The following is a 23,815-nucleotide window of genomic DNA, read 5'->3' on the forward strand; positions in this document are numbered from 1 at the left end:
CAAGCAATATCAAAGAGGAGCAAGGCTCACCAAGACAGGGGTATAATTCAGCATGGAGGAGAACATCCGTCTGAGTATCGTAATATTCTGTCGCGACGATGATCGCGGTTGTAACGACGGCGAGCCCATGCCTATCGACATCCCAGTGACCAGCGCTCACATGTTCAGCAAACTCAGCTGCCTGCGCATTGGACTGGCAACATGGTCCCCATCTTCACTGGGACCAATACCGCTATCAGTGCCACCAGCAGGACTGGAGTCCATGTCGATATCCCATTTCTCCTCGGCCTGATCACAGTCCGCTTCATCACCATCGTCCCAGGCTTTCTGCACTGCTCCTCTAACATTCCACCTCAAAGCCCTTTGTACGCTTTCCACCCATTCGTTGGTGCCAGTCATGACAGTTGGGAAGGGATATTGTGACGCTTCCAAGGTCACATAATCCCCTCGCTTGAGCTCCACACGACCCTTTCCATCAAAAGAGCAGTATGCCGAAGAACGAGATTTGTTGGGGACTGCTATGCGCAGCAGCAGAGTGTCTGAGAGAACCATCGGACGGAAAGAGAGGGTATGCGGACAAATGGGCGTCAGCAGAATGGCAGGGATGGACGGATGTATCAGAGACCCTCCCGCCGATAGGGAGTAAGCCGTGGACCCTGTCGGCGTGGAAAAGATACACCCATCCGCCTGCACAATCGTCAAGAGCTCGTCATCTCCATAGAGCTCCAAGTTGGAGACATATGCAGAAGGTCCCCGATCGATAACCAGCTCGTTCAGAACCTCGAACTGCTCGCCTTCTTCAACAGCACCCTTTTCAGCCCCGGGCGACCGATCAGCTCTCCAGACGGTGCAGGTAAAACGCATCCTAAGGTTTACCCGCATCCCACCATCGCCCATAATGCGGTCGAGATGTTCCTTGTACTTGTCGAACTCAAAGTTTGTCAAGAACCCCAAGCTACCCAGCGAGAAAGACAGCACGGGTGGCACAACCCTCTGAAACAACCAGGACGTGAAGAGGACGGTCCCATCACCACCCAGAGTGAGAACCAGGTCAAAGGTCTCCGGCGAAGACCAGCACAAGTCTGGAGTCCAATATTTCAACATCTGCTCGAACCTCGGCTCCTTCTTGACCAGACCAGCAGCGTCAAATCGCTTCGAATGCCGGAGCTTGGCATCAACATAGACGTTGACGCCGACATCGCTGCCATACCGCGGCGTTGAAAGCAGCCACTCCGCAAGATCTCGGGTCAGATAAACCAGGCTGTTGTCGCGAGCCTTGGTCACGATCATCACATTCCGCACAGCGCGCTTCAATGGTTTGCGCTGCAGCTGCTTCGAAACCTCCCGCACCCCTATTGCGGTCTGCATTAACCTCGAATGTGAATAGTCGTCTTCAGCAATTTCGTCCAACACCTTTTGGACATCCACGATTGACTCAAAACGCTGGTGGAAGAAACAAGGAGATCGCATGAAACTCGTCGAAGTAGGCGAACAACCCGAGAACACACTCGGCTGCAGCCCACCCAGAGTAGCCGTCAGACATGGCGAGGACGTAGGAGGGTTCTGTTCTCCAGCCTCCGCCTCGCGGGCTGCAGTCCTGAGAGTGTTTGCAGCCAGCGGAGCAGTTATGGGACCCGTGCTAGGTCTCCGTGAGACCAGCGCCTTCATGATTGTTTGCCTCGGTATGTCTGTGGATTTCGCGTTCTTTCGATGTGTGAGGAAGGGTTTCGGTAACGAGAGAGGTTTCGGTACAGGTACAGTTGGGTGATGGGCGAGGTAGGAGGATCGGTCAGTTCGATTCGGCGGCTTGTCGGCGAGATTGAGGACGGTGTTCAAGATGGTCTCGTCAACAGCCGCGGTATCACGCTCGCTGACGTCGTGCACAGCATGAGTTTCGTCATCAGCGTGAAGGGCGCCTAGGTGGTGGGCGTACTGGCGCAGGATTGAGTCACCCACGGAGGCCTTTGTGTTCGGAGAGGCCATGCCATGGGGGAGGACGTTGTGAGTATTATCAAGGGCAGGAGTTGGCGGAGAGAAATTGCTAATGCTAGTGGCTTCGGAGGTGGTGGGAGAAGGCAAGGTGGAGCATTGAGCGTTGTGCATCACGGCGTTTGTCATGTTGAGGAGGTGAGAATGTGATGCGATAAACCCTGACCTGCAGGGAGACGGAACGGATGGTGGGAGAGCCCGAGTCGGCGGATACGAGCCTCACAGAATGAAGCAATGGGGGTGCCGAGGCGGGCGAGGCGGGGCCTGAGTAAGTTGTAGCACGCCCGGAACAAGCGCACCAATACCCAGAAGAGCTGTCCAGGTGGCCTGCACGCTTCGTTTGTTTGCCGACAACACACCCTCGGAGTTAAGGCAGATCTCGCAATGTAAGATGCTGCAAGGAGCTCGGAGTGAGATTCGTCACTTTTCTTTGACCTTCTATGCTTGAGGGTGGACCGACTCGAGCTCTATGCCGACGAAAAGAAAAAGAGCCCAGCTCTTGTCATGCTGATGAATCGAAAGGCAAGAACAAGAACTCGGAGAAATTGCTGCAAAGTATCGGCTTGCTTGGTCAATTTTGAGTCAATGCTGCGGTGGTCGGCCGGCGAGCATATAAATATCGTGCAAGCTCAGGAGTCGAGCTTCGTTGTCGTGGTACTGTGGGCGTGGATACAGGCTCTGAGAGGCTCCGTCAGGCTCCGTCGGGGCCAGGAGAATGTCGGCAAGCTGCTGAGACAGGCACGTGGGGACATGTAGTGGGTAAAGATCAACCAAAGACCGCTCTTATCACCGTCCAGATCTTGCGAGTACCACCACGCTTCCTTGTTCTTATCGCCTATCAGCCCCTGGTAGGTGCCTGGCACCGCCCAGAATGCTGGCAGCCTTGCTTCCCCCACCCAATTTTCTCACCACTGTTTGGTAGCGGACAGCCGCTTGCTCCGTGACCGTCTCAGCTTTCACACTGGACTGTAACATCAAGACTCCTGTCGCCAGCTCTCGTCCTTAATCACCCGATCCTCCATGGCTTTTCTCACCACATCCAGCACACAGATGGCCGCGCTTCCACTTGTATCACTTCCATTCATGGCAACATCTCCGTTTTGTTTGTTGATATCGGCCGCATTGATTTTCTGGCTGGACCCTAGCACCGCTAGCCTGGCGACTTGTTCTGCTTCCTTCCACTCCGCCATGCTGAATTTGCCCTCGCTTTCCATCAACAATATCTTGCCATCGCTGTTGAAGCCAAAGACATGCAGACTGACACACTTCTTCCGCGTCACGACGCCAGGACTAACCATGAAATGCCGATCTGAGCCGGTGCCGACGAGTACTGCCCCAGCCACTGCTCTCATCGGGACAGCGGCGTCGAGGCAGCCGAGAACAGCTGCATTGAATGCTGAGGCAAGAACGTCAAGATACGTCTCACCTTGGCCACCGCCCTTGATGCCACCTGGTAAGCTTTCGTCGGTCTCAACACTCACCACTTGAAGAGTGATCTGGAGCAGGGTTCTGGGTGTTTCTTCGGCGAGTATAATGGTTCCAAGAGTCCGCTTGATGAGCTCTTCAACGTGTCGCTCCTTGACCATGCTCACTCCATTGTGTGGTCGGAGGTTGACTTCGATGAAGGTGGATTCAGGAATCTCATCGCTGCGATATGGAACTTCAACCGGGTAATTCACGCCAGCCACGATTCTGTAACCGTGGTTCGGTGCGCTGTATGTTGCAGAGCCATCTGCATTGAGTAGGCTATGCAAGGTAGCCTGAGGAGGCTCAAACATGGCTGGCGAAGCAATGATGAAAGGATGGCTATGGTGACGGTGCTGGGGCTTCTGAAAGGCAGATATTTATGCCCCGGTCTGTCTTGGCACGCACGTGATAAGGCTGTGAATTTCGACGAGTCGATTAATCATTCACTGACGGTGAGAGGGGTTGACCACGCATGTGACAAAAGCTCGTAGCGTCCTCTTGGATCGCATATCGGCGCATGTGAGAGCAGCTTATTATGGGTTGGGTGAAACCCGAGGCCATAGGGCTGGACGGTGAAGAGCTACATTGCATGGGCCCTAGTCTGCCGGCCGTGGGACTACTGAAATGGAGGAGATCTGTCGACAGAGCCTGCCTGCTAGAGTGTCGTCAATGTCTATGAAAGAGATCAGGGTATCAACGAGCTAATCAGGCAGGGAGCGCATCACGCCTTCAAAGGCTACCAACGCCATCGCATTGGCAGGGAATGCCCGCAGAAAACAAGGAACAAATCCCCTCCAGTAGCCCCTCCAGCCAGACTCTTTGTATACGGTAGTGGCAGCATCTCTCCAGCGTCTAAACCGAGGTGTTCCATCATTGAGCTTTCCTCCAAGCGGATCGGTCATGATTCTCTGCTTGACGACATCAGATGGATAGGACGTAAGCCAAAAGATCTGAGCAGATAAGCCACCAGCCCAAAAATTGACGGCAGGCGTCGAAAGCGAAGTATGCCTTTGTATAAGGGTGGTAAATATGTCGTACGAACCCCACCAGAAAAAGAAGAAGGATCGAAACAGCAAGGTGGCCAACAGGCCGTGATACAAGCCACGAATTCCATGGGCCTTGAGAATCTTGGTGGTACAATCAATCGGCCCTTTATACAGCCGATCTTGTTTCTTCGCCGCATACTGAATCTGTAGCCGCGCTTTGACATGTTCGACTGGCGCCGCGATGAATGAAACTGTCGAGCCGGCCATGATGCCTGCAATTCCATGGCCAAAGGCAGGCATCCGCTCGTTTGCCAATTCTGCGGCAGATTTTCCAGGCCGGAAAGCTGGATTTGAAAAGATCTCGTCGTGCAGAATGCGTCTGTAGAGGGTCAAGCTACCCAGCATGACAGAGTCCATGGCCATCCATCCTAGTAGCGGAGGTGTAGCACCTTTGTACAATCCTTGTGGTCCCTCTTTTTTCACTGTTTTCAGGAGACAGTCCAACGGCCCTTTGAACTGTGACCTATCCGAGGTCTGTAGTCGTACTTTGATCGTGTCGAAAGGATGGCCGACGGACAATTTGGCTATGCCCGAGAAGACGCCTGCGACAAACCCCTTGTAGTTGCTCAGCACTGATTTCTTCGCCGGCTCGAGAGCGACAGTCTGCTTCGTGATACCTGTGCGCTCCGCGGGTGAAGTACCATCGGAATCATCTCGAGGGCTGTAAAGTGGTCAGAAACCTCTGGGCGCAAGGTGAGGCACCTCAAGCTGGCCGTGCTGCTTACCTGGTCAACTTGGTCGACATATCGATCCATACGGGAATGCTGGAAACTACCGAACCAGGCTCTCCAACGACCTCTTCTCACCCATCGACATGGTTGAGTCCGCAAAAATGGCAGAAATCTCAGGGACCAAGTCCACGGCGGATCTGGAGTAGCAGTCAGAGCCGCAGGTGGTTGATCGGGGATCATCTAGGCTCCCCGATCACCAATAAGCAGCATGACGTCCACGATTTGGTGATAGATTGCGGGCACTTCCGCTCTTTTTTATCGGCAGCGAAGCCTGTGAACCAGCATTGGGTAAAATGGGTTACTTACGACACCGCTAATCTCGGTCCAGGTCCAGGTCTTCATCCAGATCAAGACACCCGATCGCGCCATGTGGTCCAGGTCCTCAAGGGTGGGCATTTTCGCTCGGCCACAACTATGACTTCTATATATATCTTGTTCGACCTCTCATTCATACAATCACGGAGCTGAAGATCAGTGATCAGAACGGTGGCGCAGAAAACAAAGATGGAGCGCACAAACGGGACAACGGCTTCGAGCCACGAGCAGCCAAAGAAAGTATGGACGACGCTCATCACCAACACGAAATACCTCTCGGGGCTCTTGACACTCGACTACTCCTTGAAGAAGACGGGCTCAAGCTATCCGCTCGTCGCTCTCTACACCGACACTTTCCCCGTCGAAGGACTGGAAGCCCTCAAGAGAAGGAATATTCCTGCAAAGCACATCCCATATCTTCTACCCTCCGTGCCCAAAGAATACGCCAACGATCCGCGCTTCTATGATTGTTGGAGCAAGCTCACTCCATTCAGTCTTGTCGAATACGAACGGGTCGTACAATTGGACAGCGATATGATGGTGTTGAAGAATATGGATGAGCTGATGGAGTTGGAATTGGATCCCCTCGGGATGAATGGCGATGGAAACAGAGTGTATGCTGCCAGCCATGCTTGTGCATGCAATCCTCTGAACAAGCCGCATTACCCTCAACATTGGGTCCCGGCGAATTGTGCATTCACTTCGCAGCACAACACGCCGGACGATGCGCAGATTAATGGGCCACCCCCTACTGCGGGGATAGGAAGTCCGAACGGGGGACTCGTCGTCTGCAATCCGAGTCAAGGTGTATATGACAAGATTCTTGAAGCCATGAAAAATGGCGATCTGACGGGTTCATACGACTTTGCAGATCAAAGCTTGCTGGGAGACCGTTTCTATGGTCGGTGGGTCGGGCTACCATATATCTACAACGCCTTGAAGACGCTACGGTGGAAAGGCGTTCACGATGCGATATGGCGGGATGATCAGGTGAAGAATATCCATTACATCCTGAGCCCGAAGCCATGGGACCAGAAACCGGAGGAGACCGAGGATGAGACACATCGATGGTGGCAGAAGATGAATGATGAAAGGTTGAAGCAGGAGAAGGCTCTTGATATTGGAGATGGATTTTGATCATTTTAGAACAATCATAGACGGCCATGAATTTGGCGCTGGCAGGAGCAATACCTGCATTCCAGGGCGGGTGTTGGAGAGAGGTTGATAGATGCATTTCCGGATATCCAAGCCATAGTCAAGAGACTTTCCTTTCGTCCCATCCATTGGAGAACTGAAACCCCTTCCCTCTTTCAGAAAGTGTTTACCGCGTCAAGTTCGTTCTATTCGAATCGTGTCTATCGACCGATTTCGGGTGAGGAGGCACGCAGGAGCATCCCACCAGCACCATCAAGATACCAGAGGAGTTGGTGAAATTCCGAAGAATTTGGGTCTTCCTGATGGCTGCGTGGACGATACAATGTGACAGCATAGCCTGGAGGAGCTCGGAGACAATGGTTTTCATCATTCTATTCGCCAGTGTACTACCTTGGACACACAAGCCTACAGTTCAAATGATAGCACACGGACCCTGAAGTCATTCACTCCTTCGATGCTCCCATTGCGCGAAGATGTGTCCTGGTCCTGGTATGGTTACACATATGACACCATGTCGTTAGATGGCGCACGAAATGATGGAAGCAGAACGCTTGATTGACACCCGACAGCTTGGCCCCAACCTGCCATCCATTCTCGACTGATGCTCTCGACTGTCTAGCGTCCAGCCTCACCGACTTCCTCTCTCGATGAACCAGAGGGGTCTTGCCTCTCACCGGAAGAACAGGAGTTCACTTTCAGTGCACTGCGTCGTCCTCAGCTGACATGTTGTTCTCTGGTTCAAGTCGGAGAGATATGTCGCAACTCAAATGGTGGACAAAATGGTGAGATAGCCGCTCGATCCGTAAGAACCTATGGTAGCTCTCCGAACCATGGCTGTGAAAGCAGTTGGCTGTCTTGACTGCGGTCCGATGCCTGAAGACGTTAAAGAGGACTTGAACTTACTGGCTGGAACAGTCGAAGCAATTGAGATGCATCCATGTATCTTCGACTCGCTTCCAGTGCAGCCGAAGCGTGGCTGCTCGCATGCCGTCCTTTACCTTGGACGTGTTCCACGCCGATAGCATCCCACTCCCAGGTTCTCGTGTACCAACGAGTTCCGTTTACATGGGGCACGAGATCATAAATTTGACCGACCAGTTCCGGTGCATCACCTATCAAACAACGGCGCCGTCAGCAATTCCTTTGAACCTCCCAATCCAATGGCTCTGTGCAACGTGGAATATTCTCAGACTGCAAATCACGACTGCTCAAGCTATCAAACCGGCGGTCCACGCTGCAAGACCACTGCGACACGACAACTCTTGCAACTGGACTTCTCTTTCTGCACGTTCTCCCAATTCGACGCCCCAAGATCAGCACCGCCGCCCAATGCCAGTTACAGCGGTGGTGGGGCATTCTGCTCTTCTGGGCAAGAAGCGTAAAGCTGCTGATGGATGAGGCAAAAGAGGTGCTAGCAGGAGACGACCCAGAAATCCTCCCAACAGGCAAACCACAAGGCGACTCGGGGCGCCACTGACACTGTGAAACAGCCTGTGACAGGGCGATGTGGAAGAAAGAATCCTGGCCCCGACCAGTCATCTCTGGCCTCTAGCCGACCACGTCTCACACTCGTCCATTCCCCCTGCTTTTCGGGCGCTCAGGTCCGCTCCCGCCGACAGCAGGTGCCTGCATTGGTGGAAACGCCAGCCCAAAGATGCCGACGATTGTTACTATTTCACACCAGCTAATGCACCTCGACAGACGGCTTCTACGCCTAGAACTGCAACGATCATGTCGAGCCATGCGTTCTCCTCGCATGCGTCGTCCCTCCGCCATGTCAATCTGAGGCGGACTTGGGTAAGAGCCTGCATCATGGATGGATGTGAAAGCGACCTAGTTCCGGTGCTGATCTCCCAAGCCCTCTCGTCACTCCCACTGGGATAGGGCGTAGCAAATATCTCAACTTTCGCCATCACAGGCACCTCTTTCATCACATCTCAATCACTCCACGAGCGTTTGCAGAAAGATCACACGGATTCATTTTCTCTTTGTCTTTGCTGAGCACCTGTCAATCTTATGCGTGTTTCCACTGTTGGCGTGAGACAGACTCTGTCATCCATGAAGTGCAATAACATCCTGTAGCAAAACGGGCTGGGTCTCGAATGTACCTCGACGTCACTCTGAGAAGATTTGAGACCCTTTTGCGTGACTGTTTGTGTCTTTCGTCCTGCACTCCACAGTGTACATGAACCAAGACGTTTACACCAAGCATTCACCGCTTCGTCCGTACCTAAATCAGGACTGTCTGTGTTCGTGTACGTGAACACCAGAGTCATTACACCACCTTGTGGGACTTTCAAAAGGAACATAAGATATTCAAGCCGTTCTATTTTGCGCCACGCAACACATACACAAGCACCAATCCGTCAATCCATCAGTCAAGGACAAAGGCATCAGTCTCATCTTGCGATCCTCCACTTCCATCAGAGATCATGTGTGTACGTACGAAGACATCTTATGGATGTGGACATGAATTCAAGACCACCAATCAATGTCACTCGTCACGATGTTCCGGGCTGGAAAGATATCAATTCCCCAGAGAAGGCGATTGCAAGACTTGTAAAGAAGGTGGTCAAGCCATCACCCGAGGTCGAGAAGGTAAAGGTCGATATGCCCAAGAATTGAGCAGAAGACAGCAGCCGAGAGAATGCTCGAGTGACCCCACGCCATTGACAATGGACGTGGGTGGTGGAATAAGTCCTTGGGCGCCACCAATAAAACGAGAAAAGGAATGGCACAGTCCTTCAAGGAAGAAGGCCGATGACGCTTGGCTGGAAGAGCATGCGGAGAGGAACAGCGACCTGCAAACCATTCGAGAGTCGATTTCCGCTTATTCAGAGTCTGATCGAGCCTCCACGGCCCAATTGTCACCTAGAAGCCACAGTCGTCGACGCATCAATGAAATCGAGGATGACGACCACCACCATCACTACGACCGGGATGCTGACGACGACTACCGGTACCAGCGAGAAGCGAGGCCAAGACGCCAGCAGGTAGAGATCAGGAGCACACGCGAGGATCACGATCGAAGAAGTAGCCGACGCCCAACCCACCAACGACACAGGCATGACAGTCAGGAAAGCTTTGACAGTCTGCACAGTACGCGATCGTCGGCTCGAAAGTACAAGCCGGCGCCGACTTCATACACCGCGTACGACTACTATGAACCATATGATTCCGGGTATGGCTCTTACAGCTCGAAAGCCTCTCACTCTCGCGGCTACGAAGTCGCCAAGACAGAACCATACACATACTCACCCACTCCTCGTGTCGTGAGCATCAAGCCACCTTCCATGTCATCGTACGGCGCTTATCAGACCGGCTACGGGGTCCCTCGGGGTGTTGACATCGTCACCAGAAGTCCAATGTACGCGCACTCCAGCCGAAGATACTAAACTCGACACTTTTGGTATGAACAACATCTTGAAGTTCGGCGTTACATTTCCCCACAAAGAGGGACAGCATTGAGAATGGATCATCTACAGGATAGGATCCCGGGTCACACTGCATTCTTGTTCCAGTCAAGACTTCTACCTCTGCGATGCAACGGCACTTACGACCTTACGAGAGGTGGTTTTGAATCTAGGAGTTGGGGGAGATGCTCGGTCCTACTCTTCCAGAAGGAATTTGGTTATTTGTGCTTGTTTGATTCGACCTTATACGAAGGATAGAGCCTCATTGACCTAACATGTTCGGAAAGCTCTTTCCAGTGGACGGTGGATAATATATGTATGTGGGAGTCAACTTCAGGAACAGCAGGGCAAGGGTTCGGGAGGGGATGAGTCTCGGGATTGGTCCACAGTGAAGCTCCCTTTCTTGCAAGCTGTTTGATAGGGGGGCGAGGGTGGGCACAATGTGCATTGTGCATGCTTGTACGTTATGGCTACGTTGACAGCGAGTCGAACTCAGCGTTCTCTGCACTTGAAACTGTTTACGAGCTTGTTTTCTTGTTCATTCCCAGACGACCCATCATTTCAACCCATGCGTGTCCATGCGAAGCAACTACGATAGCTCTCAAGCCCTTAGCAACTCGGCCATCGACACCTTACGCTGCGAAAAGTTGACGGTCAGGCTGAGGCTGAGTCTGGCGCTTGCCTTCACTCTCGAGCGGCCTTTTTCCTTCTCGTATTTCGAAGTCATGCACGGATGCATATGCATGCCCAGTCTGCCTTGCAGCCTTTTTTGTAAGTATGTATGTATTCTTATTCTGACCAGTGAAGCGCTCAATGCCTAGCCTTGATAGCAATCTGTTTGGAACCATCCAGGGATTCGATTCGCCTGCTCTTTACGCCCTGCTCTCTGCTTGGAAGGACTAGTCAGTACCTTATGCAACATGTCAGGTTGCCTTTTATTCTCCCCTTCTTTGCCCGATTGCAGTAGTTAGCCCACTTTGATGTACAGAGTACTTCACTTCCAGACTGGCATTGGGCGTGTGTAGGATTTGTCTCCTCTCTTTTCCTCTTACTCACGACTGCAGTACGAAGTACATGCATCGCATCCGAGACGCTGCATGAATCGACGATATTGGTCGCCGCGCAGAACGGTTCTCCTCCCTTCCGCCCCTCTCCCTTCTCTTTTCCGCATTCTGGGCCCCACGAAGAAAAGCATTGCTGGCAGTATGCTGCTGGCTGCATAGGCCTTGTAAGTTACAGTATGGTAGTCGGGACTCTTTCTCCGCGGGCCCGCTGCGCCTTGGGCGGCTGCACATTCCACGAGAGAGGCATCGCCCGAACCTTTTGAGTCCGTGGTCAATGGATGGACGTGAAAGTGCAAAAGTTTGCTCGCTGTAATGCCGTGCTTTTCAAAGGGGAATCCTGTACGGTCTCTCAATCAGGCTGGGCTGTCGACGTCTTATTTTTTCGGAAGCAAGACCTACAATTGGAGTTCTAGCACTGTATTCTGGCGTCGGGCATGATCACTTTGGTTTAATGTGTTCGATTTGCATCGCCACCACGTTTTGTCGGGGCCGTCGGTACATGAGTTTGAACCCTCGTCACATTATTGCAGTGATAAGAAATGTAGCACTATATGGCCAGTGGTCCTATCGACGAAGAAAGAGTCTTGAAAAGACATATTCATTAGACTCCATCCCTGCATGTACTTGCAATGGGACCTTGCCGGCATCGTCCTTGTGAGCTTGTTAATGGCAATAAAGAAAGAGCCCCTGTATTCACTTCCTCATCACTTTGGAAAACATTTGTCGTGCCAGTCCTGCCCGTGGTTGTGATCATGAGTCCCGAAGCTCACTCCTTCAGCCCAATACCACTCCTTGACTCCGGCGCTCAGCATTGCACCCTGGGGTGCAGTGAAAATACCAGGTAGTTTCATCCTACAAGTCAGCTCTCCCATCCGTCGTATCTTTGCCGCCGAGACTGGGTGAGATCATTGCGTCTCGCGATTGTTGTCCCATCCGATGTCCACACATATCAACCGCTCTCGCTTTGGGGCACGTTTTGATCTCAACAGAACTCTTTCTCCATCACAACCTCGTCTCCCTTGGCCGTGCTCGCCACGCTGTCATCATCCCTCCAGACCTTCCCGCCCTTCTCATTGAACACCTTGTGCTGGACCTGTTTCTTTGCTCTCTCCATCTTCACTTTCTCCGCTCGCACTTTCTCCTTCTGCTCCCATCCGACCTTCTTCCCGTCCAGGACATCCGCTTCAGGCACCCACTCTGCACTCTTTCCCAGCCGTCCCATCTCACCCATCTTCTTGACACTGTGGCCTACACCGCGGATCGCAAGTCCAACGTTGGCAATGGCAAATCCGACGGTTCGGATTGGCGCCTTGGCCACGCGCACGACCTTGCGCTCTTTGATCTCCACCATCGGCATGCGTGGGAGGGCTCTGCGCTCACCAACTTTCAGGTTCTGAACCCAGTCCCATGTGTACTGGCTTGAGGCCCCGCGGTACTGGAAATAGAAGTTTGCCTGCCAAAGATCGAGTTAGTGATTGAGACCATGCACGTGCCAAAACTTTTGCAAATGATTTCCGAAACAGGTAGACTGAACATACCGTGCCAGTTCGGTCAGCAACAGTCCACTGCAGTCGCTGGCCAACGACGACAGGACGAGAAGTCACCAGCGCGACGAATTGGATTTTCGCATTCTTGGGATGTTGCTTGCTCTCGTTGATCGGGCAGTACTGGTACTCGGGGAAAGCGTCGCTGTCAGTTATGAGCATTTCCGATTCAGGGATGAGGTGTAGGGTCTCGTGGACAGTGAAGGCGGTGACTGTTGACCGTATCCGTCAGTTTTCACATTCAACCTTGACGTACAAGGACGACGCGGGTGGACGGTAGAGGTGAGTGTATGAGAAGAGATACGTACAGAGCCATTGATACACCTTCTCAGCAACGTCTTTGACAGATAGATTCTTGATGCACAAGTCGAGATGGTTGGTGCCCCATTTCTTCTTGTCTCCGGCTGGTGTGCCCTGTTCAGTGTATAGATTGACGCTGGCGAAGTTGCAGCCATGTTTGATGGCGTGTTCCTGGAACTCCTTGGCGGTCTCGATCTTGACTTTAGAGCGCGTCTCAGGCTGATTGTCGCCGACAACGAGGATGCGGTCGTTGAAGCGACCTCGCTGGATGTGGTGCTGAATCATCTCCAGGGAGATGGGAGGACTGGTTTGGGCTTGCTTGTCTTCGCGAGGACCGAAAGCAAGGATGCCTCCAGGAATCATGTCCCGGACATAGCGTGCATGAGGCATGTCCTTGACCGGGTCATTGAGGTAGATGATTGGGGCTTTCGGAAGCGCAGAGGCCCGAGTAGTCTTGGTTGATTTCTTTCCCATCTTGCTGTCGACGCTCGTGTTGGTTGACGTGCTGCCAGTGGCGTGTGAGGTCAGGCTGAGGATTGATCGACGATCGAGTATGTGTACGAGATGGGATGTGAGGTCAAATGGTGAGGGTGACTGAGAGGAAATTCACCCCAGTAACAACACAAACAGATGACCTACCACTGCCTGAGGAGGAAGGAGGAAAGAATGAAGTGAAGAGACGAAAACACGAGCCTTTCAATGTGTGGTCGAGTGAGCGAGGGGTAACGGTACAAGTGAAAGCAAATGTGTGTGCGATGGGACGCCCTTGGAAAGGCGGAGAAAGCAAGGCTGAATTCCTGGTTCTATGGGCAGTCTTTGACTATTCTGTGAATCTTGTTGTAGGTAGGCTTTCTTTTGGCGAAGACATAACCATTAGTAACAATGCGAACTGGGAATCAAGGTGTTGAGGCCTGTTAGGCGACCTGAAGGATTCATTGCCCCTCACATCTCAAAGCATGCTCGCATCTCGATCTCAGTCACGCGATCTGGCCATCCAATAACCAGTTGAAGCCGTCGAGAGCTCTTCGGGAAAAGCCTGAGCAAGGTCTGCCTCGTTAGGCTGAGCCATCGAAAGCATGAGACTAGCCTGGCTTTGACTTGGAGATCTGCTCTTCCGCGGACTCTGCCCAGTGCCCACACGCTCTTCCCCACCCATCTCGGGTCCTAACACTGATTAGTTTCTTTGTTCAACCACACAGCTGCAGATTCGTGGCCATGCATATCAAGGCAACGACTCTGCAAGCACGCCCAGCTTGTCGACATTGGCATCATTTGCCTTGTCCCTAGCTCGCACCACATATACGAGGGACAGAACCGACAAGACTGAGCTCAGCTAGTCGAATGGAATCGGTCGCAGTGCGCCCAATGTACCCATTCGTTTTCGCATTTCCTCCCCTGCTGCGACTGTACTAGGCACTTTGATGCCACAGCAATCGCCCCAGTAATCAGGCTCATGACCCTTCTCTTTCACATGGCTCATCCTCTCTTCTTGCAGTCGAAGTGTCTCGGGGTCTAGTTGACCCATATCTTCAGTTCCAGGGATCAAGCCACCAAAGAGGAAATGTTGCATGATAGGCAGTTTGCCAAGTACCTCCTTTACGAACATCTTCCTCATGCCGTCCTCAACCTTCTGCCAACTTTTTGCGCCTGAAATGTCATCCAACATCGGGCTGTGCCACCGGAGTCCTTTAACAGTCTTGACACTATCCACCCACCGGACTTGGTTCAGATAAATGTACTTGTCCCCTTCCTCGTCCAATATGACGTTGTTGTGGATGGATTTTGGTGTGATGTAAGGATGCCCGATCAGTTGGCTTGCACCGAACAAGAATGGCAAAAATTGGTAGTCGTCAAGGCCCCAGACACCATGGCTACCTGCTGGCTCCAGATAATACATGCTCTGAATCTTCCGCATCAGGTCAAGATATTGGGTGAAGGTGTGCATGACAATAGCGGGGAGATCTTCCCGCCGGATCTCCCCCAACTGATACAGACACAGCAGCCACATCATGAAGTTCAATTCATGACCAGAACCGTAATCCAGTCGTTCTTCCGAGCCAAATGAGTTGATCAGGTAGACCGAGATCTCTTGGATGGCAGCTTTGTTTTGTAGATCAAGCTCCTCTTCGTGCAGTCTCTCGACGTCTCTTACGATAGCCTTGTGTAGATCACGAAATACTGGATTGCCAAACCTGGACCCTGTGTCGAGAGGCGGATACCGTTCGAGCAGTTTCTTGATGACATCGAGGGCGGCATCCAGTCGTCGGATCTCGGCAGAGACCGTGGAAAGGTCCAGCGAAGAGCTTGGTCGACCCTCGACACAATCTGCCAGCGTAAAGATCCATGATCGAATCAAGGTATACGTAGGAGAGGCGAGGAATTTCTCATGGTCAGCGGGTGAAAGGATCCGCTTTACTGGTGTTTTGAACTGGACAGAATCGAGCTGAGGAGGAGGGGGCAGCAGAGGAGTCTCTGGAACAGGATCTGCAGGCGCAGAAGCAGCGGATTTCCTGCGAGAGCGAGGCATCAATTTTGGGATTGCCTGCGATTTGTTGCCATTCGGCGAAGTAGAGGATGAGCGATTGGGACCCGTGTGCTGCGGGAAGTTTACAGAAGCCATAGTTCGGTACCTCAAGGAGCTGTTGGTTCTGCAGAACCTCTTTAACCGTTCCCTGGAAATGTTGACGGCGAAATTGTGACTTGGTTGTGAGTATCTGGTGATTTCTTCGAGACTTCAGGTAAGCCGCCGCCGCCTCACGATGGATTTCTTTTCCCGCAGGCGCAATTGTCCCACTAAACTGTTTCAGTACCTTAGCTGATCTCCAACTGTCGTCCTCCCCCATAAGATCTACCAAATGACGAACATGCCGCAGGGAGTCACTGGAGCTTACCGAGGTGAGCCTAATGAGCCTAGTGAGCCCTAGCCGTGCCCAGCCTAAAGTCTACTTCCCCGTACAACTGCCATGTCGTTCTGTGATGCCCCCATCACGCAATTTCGAAGGATCATGTAGCAATCCAACCGTTCTGTTCAGTGTCTGGTCAATTCCACTGCTTCCTGCAGTCTATGCATACCTGACGCCATGTTTGTCGCCTAGACTGTTCTAGGACTCCCTGATCAAGTGCTCTCCAATCACGAGGCCTCTTTCTCGAGTCAAGCCGTCCCGACCATTCCATGACTTTGACCAAAAGACCCCAGAGATTGCTGAACTGACTCCATCGGAAGCCTTGACAAGCTTTTCGTTAGGCACCTACTGGACATGCACCCATGTCTTCTCACGACCGAGAGCAAAATGGAGCTCCAGATCCTCAGTCTTCCTCTTCTTCTTCCGAAATCGTAGACACAGCCCCCGACGCCAACCAGCCAACGGCGCCTGCCATCAGTCGAACGTCCAGCGTCCGCTTCTCAGAAGGAACCAAGAAGGGTCACTCACCACCTCCGATGTCACGCTATCCTCGGACTTCAGGAGATTCTGATGAAATAACTCCAATACGAACTGCAGACGGTCATTCAGATCGTCACTACGACACGACCGGCACAACATCTACCCCTTCGCCAGCCGCCCAGGAAGAGGAGGAACATTCAGGAAAAGAAGAACAGAAGCCGTCATGGCTGAAGAGAGTAGCAGAGAAGTACGGGTCGGTCGCGCTCGAAAATAAGGGCTCCGTAGCGCGAGATCACCTGGCTCTGGAAAGGACATTCCTCGCGTGGCTACGGACTAGTCTCGCATTTGCAAGCATTGGAATTGCTATCACACAGCTCTTTCGCCTGAACACCACCATTGCAAGGCAACAAGATATTACTCCGGGCATCGGCGTTGCCAGTGACCAGATACCGTTCTCACCAATGGTCGGACAAGCTGTACCTCCAGAGCTCATACCTTACCTGCAGCAACTCACTGCCACCGCGGCTCCTTCTGTACCAACGTTGGGACCGACACTTCTTGATCAAATACTTCTCTTACCGCCTTCAGGTGCCAATGGTCTTCAGCTGTCACGGCGTGAAGATCTGAGTTCTTCGCAGACCACTGAGGACCAAGCCGCGAAACTCCGGCATGTAGGCAAGCCGCTAGGTGCGACTTTCTTGGGCATCTCGATTGTCATCTTGTTCATCGGCTTCCATCGGTACTTCGAGTCTCAATATTGGATCATTCGCGGAAAATTCCCGGCCAGTCGTGGCAGTATATTCGTTGTCGGATTTATTGCCGGGTCACTGATTATTGCAAGTCTGGCGGTTGTGCTTGCAATATCGGCAACGAGTTATGAGAAAAAGTGATGTTCTCTATTCAGACACGGTGTTTGAAATTTAGTGGCAAGGAATCAGAGCCATGGTCGCTCTGCCTATTCTCTTGTACATACCTCATCTGTCATACCATTGGCTGATGAGGCTTGACCTTGTTCGAAAGGCTCGTGTCAGAAGAACCAGGAAGATCTGCCGTGGCCGGATCCTGGACCTCTGCTCGGGCAGAGACACAGCAACGAGCCCCTTGACGAGATCGAACCACACCGGCAGCAGAGCTGGCCGAGCAAAGAATAACCGATATTGCTCAAAGCAGTGACTGGGTCAAGGCCAATGCCGAGAGATTACGAGCCCTTGATAGGGATTGCAGACGTACACGCGGGTAGAAGGGTATATAATATGTTTGCATGTCTGTCAAATAGCTGAGCAAGTGTGTACTGTGGGATGCAGCGGCGAGGTAGCATCAATCTCAGATGAGGAGGCTGTGGTGGCGTCCGATGTCCATGACATGCCGTCCTTGAGTTTGAAGCACAGCGTGCCGCAATAGAATTCGACAAACGCCAGTGCCTGGATACTGCTAGGTGCTAGATAGTCGTCAACATCTCAGCCAGTACCACTGTCACGGCTATTGCAATGAAGGCGGTGTCTGTCCACATTACCTTCACGCGTGTATTCGCTTGCAGATCATGTACGAATCAAAAGAAAAGTATTAGGTACTCAACGTTCATGTAGTAAGCTAAGCTACCCAGGTAGCGGAGCTGCCTGGACAATACAAGGCGATTTCCGTGGCATGGCAGTCTTGTCATGTACTTTTATAATCCGTTTGTTGTCGATTGTTCATGTGTGGGACCACTGGCGGCCTCTGCTGGGATTCACACGCCTCCAACGCGAATGCCGGTCTGCGGCGGATTCGCAGCTGGAAGGAGACCAGACACGCCTTCGGTGAGCATTGCTACAAAAAACGACCACTTCGAGCTCTGGGCGACGAAAGGGTCAATGATGGAGGGTCGCAGTGAGGACGGAACATTACGGAGAGCTCGTGACCTGGTATGTTTATGCTTGACCGCAGTGTTGAAGATGTTTGACAATCGAACCTGACTCGCTTTGTTATCCAGGTGCGTTTGTTGTCCAAGTCGACCACCACCTCATGGAGCGTGCGACAAGCCACGAAGGACTTCAGCATTGGTTTCCACTCGGTCAAAATCAAGCAGAGTGTTGCGGTCCCACAGATCGAGCCGGCGTTGGAGTCGAAAGCGCCCTCAAATCGTGACGGTCCTGATATCAGATCCCGGGGCAAGAAATGCGGAAAAAAGGCAATTTCAAGACCGTCAGGAGACGCGTCACCACTTAACAGTGTTGTACCCCGAACGGAGTATTCTGGTTTGGATACCTTACTCATAGAGGCAAGCGGAGAAAAGAGCAAGGTTTGATTCCTGGCGGGAATAAGAGTAGGATCGTTCGGCACTGTTGGGATTGCGCTTCGTAGCCATTTCGACCTGCAGACTGCGTGCCAGGGCTGTTGCTGCTGGAATGAGTACTCAGTATTTCTTTGTTTTTGTTGCAATGATTAGACTAGAAAGCCGTTCGGACCACTGCAGCTCACAGAGATCATTTTGTTGTTGACCCTTATGTCTGGAGGTTTTGAGTATATTCTTGGAACGCCAGTAGTGGTAGGAAGCAGAGCATGGCCTAGTGAGTCTTTCTGACTTACATTATACAGAGCATCGACTTTAGCATAGACGTCCAGAAGAACTTTCCTGATGCTGAACTACTTTGGATGGATCATCATTCATCAGTCCTGAGCGTCGATGACTCGATGACCTTGGTAGACCACCCGTGTCGAAGACTCGAAGGCCGTGCATCTCCACACCGTTGTTACAGTATCAAGTGGATCAGCATTGAGATTGGGGTCCATCAACGGTGGTCAAGGAGACCATGCGTTGCTGCGTCGTCAAGTTCCAGGCTCCTTGGTTATGGTGACCATGACCATGACCATAAGTGTAAGTTAGTAGTCATTATGTGTTTGCATATGAAGAGACGGCTGCTCCATACGGAGTATCTCCATGGTCATATCAGCCTCACGATGAACACGAGGTGCTGGCTCGGGAAATTTCTGTGTGCTGCGAGTCATCTTGCGCCGCCACTGATCGAACTCCCAGCCACTCTGTTTTTTTGTAAAGCATGATTCATGATGCAGCCAGTCAAGGGTGAGGCTTGGAAAAGTTGGTATCAAAGTGCTTGCATGGTCAAGATTGCAGGAGGCTGACGAGTGAAACAAGAAAGATGGCGTTGAGTCCGCCTATCAGAGACCGCCCCAAGCCCAAGTTCTTTGGGTCAAGCGCCTATCTTGGTCCTTCGTATTTGGCCTGATGAGCCTTGCTGGTTGGTGATAATCGATAAGAACCAGGGGGCGGGGGGCCAATTTAGGGAGTGCCCGTGAGTGCCCAATTAGCTTTGTTAGACCAGAGTTTGAAGCCAACTTGATTCGCTTGGGCGGTTTGACCAGGAATTCGCGCCGCCTGCTGCAAGATGCAAGATCTCTCCGCATGTTCCAGAATGACGAACATTCAAGGCATGTCATGGCTTGGAAGGATTCGTAAGCTTAATAAATTGTGAGCCCATCAAGACTGAAATGATACAGACCACGCATCACAGGTACATTACGGAGTAGTATCCATGGGTTTTCTCGGAAAATATGCTGGGCGGACTAATATCTGCACGGCCAAGGTCATGATTCTCCTGGGCACTGCGATCTGGCTTTGAGTGGGGGCTATGCAGACGCGTGGTGAAAGCTGGGCGCGTGACGCTGTATCAGGAGCAGTAATCAATGCACGACAGGTATGATGGTTCAAGACAGCATCGATCATTGAGCCTTTGTCACACTGTTGACCAGCGGGATTTGCATCACTTCGATGTTTGCTTGGATCGTCGGGTGTCACAAAAGTCGTGGTCGACGGCATGATGCAATGTATCGGTCGAGATACATGGGATGCCACCTTTTGTAAGGCAGGATCAGTGCAGAAGTGCCTATGCATTTGCTCCTGTGCACTCAGCAATGACACCTATCCAGCCAATGACGGCTGTCAATGCCAGAATACTTACCGTGTTACTGGCATATGCTGTGTGCGCTGGGCATCAGGGTTTGAAGACTAGGGGGATGCCAGATTCAGTTTTTCTTGCTGCGGGTCGAATCTCGATGGCCAGAAAGAGTCGTCGGACAAGTATTGTACGGAATTAGGTAGGTTTGATGAAAGAATTTCGCCATCTTCATGATCCTCATCAATAAACAAGGGTACCTAGGCATTCAACATCGAACCCAGCGGAGAAAGGCTGAAGCTCCAAATTGGCTGAAATGATCGAGATCTTCCTGTGCAGTCAGGAGCAGATCCCTTCTTGTTCCTCCATAGCAAAGCAGACTCTTCTGCCGCAATCACTCGTACTGGCAGCTCTCCGCCGACTGTGGGAGCAAACTTCTCTCTTGACTGCGGATGCGAGATTTGTTTGCGGGCAAACGAATGACCTGCAGTGGAATCAATTGCGTGGCCTAGCATAGTACGTCCAAGTAGTATACTCCGTATGGGTTGCGATTAATCTGTTTGCTACGTTAGTCTACCATAGTACAAGACAGCTGATTAGATGCCTCGTCACCCTCGTCGCCGTTCAACACTTTCGCTTTTGCCTTGATAGCATGAACCCGGGCGGTTATAGTCCAAGAGACAGCTCTTTGTCCTTGTCTTTCTCAAGTGTGTCAGGACCAATGACACGGCTTGAAGCTGCGATAGACATTGTTTAGTTCGGTTTGGTTGACAATCGAGAGTGGAGTGCAATTTCTTTGTTGTGAAGCGCGGGCCACCAAGCCAGCAGGGGGAATGTGAGGTTTGGAGGTCGCACCCCTGCAAGAGGAGTCCAACTAGGCCTGTTCCTGAAATTCCTCCTTCACCCATGACACCCACCAACCCAAGAAACGCAGCCAAATGCCCAGACTTCGCCCAGAGTTCCTGGTTCCTGTCTCTCCTCTCTTTCCCTTTTCCCAGTGAAAGGTACACTGCTGTCTTTGTTCGTGTGCACAACCTCTTCAACATCTCCCTCCCGCCCTCCGTTGGCTCACGTTCTTTACTAGAGAGACTTTTCTCTCGTTCCGTTCCTTTGAACCCAACCCGCCAACTCCTCACCCTTCCTCCGCCCTCGCTCGACGCGCCCAGCATTCCAGCACTGATCATATGAGACTTCGGCTTTGTATGTGCCTCTGATCCTGCGAACAACCGCGAGCCTCCTTGCTTGTTCTCTCTCTCTTTGTTGGGTCGACGATAACACGGGAGGAACAAAGAAAACTAATGGTTTCCAGATCCGTCAATTCTCACCACCAACCGTCCCGACTAAACTTAGATTCGTTCATACCACAGCGCCAGTCTTCGAGAGACTAGTCACGTTCAGACATCACTGAGAATCAGTCGCAATGAAAGTCACCCCGATTGCCTTGACGGCAGCCTCTGCCACGGTCGTTCTCGCTCAACCACATAACCACGGTCACCGACACTTCCACGAGCACAAAGCCCGTGATGTTTCCACAGTCACCAGCTGGGCTCCTGGTCCCACTGAATATGCCTATGTTTTGGACGGAAAGCCAATCTCTGCGGAAGAAGTTTGCGAGGGCATCGAAGATAAAGAGCTCCAATTTGTAGATGGTCAGGATCCCGGTGTTTGCTCGTCTTTGACCGCCTCAACCAGCTCCTGGGTCGATTGGACAAGCTCCACCACGTCCAGCTCGACTACCGTCAGCACGAGCAGCACCACCGCCGCCGCCTCCACAACTACCACCGCACAAGCAAGTAGCACGCCCGCCGAGTTCTGGCAAGCGCCAAGTTCGGCCAGCTGGGGCGCTTCAAGCAGCTCAAGCGGCAGCACATGGAGCTCCGCCCAAGCATCTTCAACTGCTTCCTACTCTGGCGGCAGCGGAGTCGATTCTGACTTCCCTGATGGTGAACTTGATTGCAGCACATTCCCATCCCATTATGGTGCCGTCTCTTTGGATTACCTTGGTTTGGCTGGCTGGTCTGGCTTGCAGCAGCTGAACATTGTTAGTGGACTTGTCAGCAAGATTGTAACCGGCATTTCCGGTGACTCGTGCACAGACGGCATGATGTGTTCCTACGCATGCCCGCCAGGCTACCAAAAATCTCAATGGCCCAACAACCTCCAGGGTTCATCTGGCGAATCAGTTGGTGGTCTTCAGTGTTCAAATGGAAAGCTGCATTTGACCAACTCCGCCCTCTCCAGCAAGCTCTGCATTCCCGGTGTTGGCGGCGTTCAGGCAACCAACAATGCCGGCGGTGTTGTGGCTATCTGCCGTACCGATTACCCTGGCACCGAATCTGAAACTGTTCCTGTGGAGCTTCAACCTGGTGAGACGGAAGCCTTGACTGTACCTGATGCCGCGACATATTATACCTGGCAAGGCAAATCGACGTCTGCTCAATACTACCTCAACCCTATTGGATACCCTGCCTCTAAAGCTTGCCAATGGGGCACTCCAGGAACACCACTGGGCAATTATGCCCCTATCAACTTCGGTGTTGGTGCCAAGGATGGCAAGACCTGGCTGTCAATTTTCCAAAACTCGCCTACGACGAGCGCTCAATATGAAGGCACCGTAGAGTTACAAGGCAATCTTTCCGGCACTTGCAAGTACTCGAACGGTCAGTATTGTGGCGTCACTGGATGTAACTCACAAGGATGCACTGTAAGTCTGAGTCTCCCTTCGCAATCGAATCCGTACTAATATAATACTTCTCAGGTCTCCGTCATTTCAGGCACTGCAACCTACGTCATCTCAAGCTAAGACCAATGCCCGCCAACAATTGTACACGACACGATCTCGTTGCTTTCGACCTGCATATTATGCCGGCGTTGACGTCTGGTTCTCATATGTCTTTTCTCTTTGTTTCTGTTGCGGCATGATCAGACCTTTTCGCCCTCCACAGCTGTCAACATGGTTCATCTTCTGGTTGTACTTCGAGATACCCTTACCAGCGATCTGTCGGAGGTGGGCAGAACAGCGACTTTCAGGACGAAGCGTTGGGTATAACAGAGCTTGTTAATATATGAATCGGGATTGATTAGCCATGGTTGATGCTTCTTGGATCTGTGTTTGCTGGCCTAGATACGGCTTGGATATTGATCGACGATTCCAGGATATAGCGAGTCTGAGCATCTGCATGCGCTGTCAATCGAGGGGTCCTTTTGGGTCATGCTGTATCATGCTGTAGTTGTAGCGTCATTGTTAATCTCAAAGGGGGTTCATGCTTTATTGGTTCTGCTTCTGCTTCTGCTTCTGCTTGTGCTTCTGTTCTTGTCTTGAAGTTGCCTTGGATTGGACTGCATCCTTTACCCTACCTAGTCTGCACCAGTCCCAGCGCTTGGCTTCAACTCAAGTGGTCCTTGTATAATGCGACGTGCGAGACAGCTGTCGCCCTCTACCTGCCCGACGACTTCCCAGGCATATGTGCCTATCTCAGCGCTCGCAGCTTCGCCTTGAAATACGGCATGATCCAGCT

The 23,815-nt window shown here is 52.0% G+C and overlaps 9 protein-coding genes across 9 annotated transcripts; 4 read left to right on the forward strand and 5 right to left on the reverse strand.

Annotated features, from left to right (window-relative positions):
- Positions 1-156: 156 nt before the first annotated feature.
- Positions 157-2,118, reverse strand: PV05_02793 (uncharacterized protein; the record flags this gene model as incomplete). The annotated part of the gene is made up of 1 exon (XM_013463384.1): positions 157-2,118. One exon carries the CDS (start codon positions 2,116-2,118, stop codon positions 157-159), a length of 1,962 nt encoding a protein of 653 aa, XP_013318838.1.
- Positions 2,119-2,963: 845 nt separating this feature from the next.
- PV05_02794 (uncharacterized protein) lies at positions 2,964-3,767 on the reverse strand (the record flags this gene model as incomplete). The annotated part of the gene is made up of 1 exon (XM_013463385.1): positions 2,964-3,767. One exon carries the CDS (start codon positions 3,765-3,767, stop codon positions 2,964-2,966), a length of 804 nt encoding a protein of 267 aa, XP_013318839.1.
- A 281-nt stretch (positions 3,768-4,048) lies between these two features.
- On the reverse strand, positions 4,049-5,359 carry PV05_02795 (uncharacterized protein). Its single transcript, XM_013463386.1, has 2 exons — positions 5,228-5,359; positions 4,049-5,163 (listed from the first exon to the last, which is right to left on the reverse strand). The coding sequence occupies exons 1-2, from the start codon at positions 5,245-5,247 to the stop codon at positions 4,158-4,160; spliced, it is 1,026 nt and encodes a 341-aa protein (XP_013318840.1). The 5' UTR covers positions 5,248-5,359; the 3' UTR covers positions 4,049-4,157.
- Positions 5,360-5,538: 179 nt separating this feature from the next.
- PV05_02796 (uncharacterized protein) lies at positions 5,539-6,827 on the forward strand. Its single transcript, XM_013463387.1, has one exon. The coding sequence runs from the start codon at positions 5,738-5,740 to the stop codon at positions 6,683-6,685; it is 948 nt and encodes a 315-aa protein (XP_013318841.1). The 5' UTR covers positions 5,539-5,737; the 3' UTR covers positions 6,686-6,827.
- A 1,651-nt stretch (positions 6,828-8,478) lies between these two features.
- PV05_02797 (uncharacterized protein) lies at positions 8,479-10,621 on the forward strand. Its single transcript, XM_013463388.1, has one exon. It carries the CDS (start codon positions 9,136-9,138, stop codon positions 10,096-10,098), a length of 963 nt encoding a protein of 320 aa, XP_013318842.1. The 5' UTR covers positions 8,479-9,135; the 3' UTR covers positions 10,099-10,621.
- Positions 10,622-12,162: 1,541 nt separating this feature from the next.
- On the reverse strand, positions 12,163-13,498 carry PV05_02798 (uncharacterized protein; the record flags this gene model as incomplete). The annotated part of the gene is made up of 3 exons (XM_013463389.1): positions 12,163-12,633; positions 12,719-12,936; positions 13,033-13,498. 3 exons carry the CDS (start codon positions 13,496-13,498, stop codon positions 12,163-12,165), a joined length of 1,155 nt encoding a protein of 384 aa, XP_013318843.1.
- An 859-nt stretch (positions 13,499-14,357) lies between these two features.
- Positions 14,358-15,644, reverse strand: PV05_02799 (uncharacterized protein; the record flags this gene model as incomplete). The annotated part of the gene is made up of 1 exon (XM_013463390.1): positions 14,358-15,644. The coding sequence occupies one exon, from the start codon at positions 15,642-15,644 to the stop codon at positions 14,358-14,360; it is 1,287 nt and encodes a 428-aa protein (XP_013318844.1).
- A 387-nt stretch (positions 15,645-16,031) lies between these two features.
- PV05_02800 (uncharacterized protein) lies at positions 16,032-17,981 on the forward strand. The gene has a single exon (XM_013463391.1). The coding sequence runs from the start codon at positions 16,290-16,292 to the stop codon at positions 17,295-17,297; it is 1,008 nt and encodes a 335-aa protein (XP_013318845.1). The 5' UTR covers positions 16,032-16,289; the 3' UTR covers positions 17,298-17,981.
- Positions 17,982-21,211: 3,230 nt separating this feature from the next.
- PV05_02801 (uncharacterized protein) lies at positions 21,212-23,568 on the forward strand. The gene is made up of 3 exons (XM_013463392.1): positions 21,212-21,497; positions 21,607-23,001; positions 23,056-23,568. The coding sequence occupies exons 2-3, from the start codon at positions 21,718-21,720 to the stop codon at positions 23,098-23,100; spliced, it is 1,329 nt and encodes a 442-aa protein (XP_013318846.1). The 5' UTR covers positions 21,212-21,497; positions 21,607-21,717; the 3' UTR covers positions 23,101-23,568.
- Positions 23,569-23,815: the final 247 nt, after the last annotated feature.

The sequence above is a fragment of the Exophiala xenobiotica genome, assembly GCF_000835505.1.
Source record: "Exophiala xenobiotica strain CBS 118157 unplaced genomic scaffold supercont1.2, whole genome shotgun sequence".
In the NCBI taxonomy this organism is placed as follows: domain Eukaryota; kingdom Fungi; phylum Ascomycota; class Eurotiomycetes; order Chaetothyriales; family Herpotrichiellaceae; genus Exophiala; species Exophiala xenobiotica.

Bases quoted from the DNA above. Each gene is read 5' to 3' on its own strand.
- PV05_02800 (XM_013463391.1), top strand. From the start codon at position 16,290: ATGTCTTCTCACGACCGAGAGCAAAATGGAGCTCCAGATCCTCAGTCT.
- PV05_02801 (XM_013463392.1), top strand. From the start codon at position 21,718: ATGAAAGTCACCCCGATTGCCTTGACGGCAGCCTCTGCCACGGTCGTT. The intron at 23,002-23,055 runs GTAAGTCTGAGT...AATACTTCTCAG, and splicing joins GTAACTCACAAGGATGCACT to GTCTCCGTCATTTCAGGCAC.
- PV05_02795 (XM_013463386.1), bottom strand. From the start codon at position 5,247: ATGTCGACCAAGTTGACCAG. The intron at 5,164-5,227 runs GTAAGCAGCACG...ACCACTTTACAG, and splicing joins ATGTCGACCAAGTTGACCAG to CCCTCGAGATGATTCCGATG.
- PV05_02796 (XM_013463387.1), top strand. From the start codon at position 5,738: ATGGAGCGCACAAACGGGACAACGGCTTCGAGCCACGAGCAGCCAAAG.
- PV05_02797 (XM_013463388.1), top strand. From the start codon at position 9,136: ATGTGTGTACGTACGAAGACATCTTATGGATGTGGACATGAATTCAAG.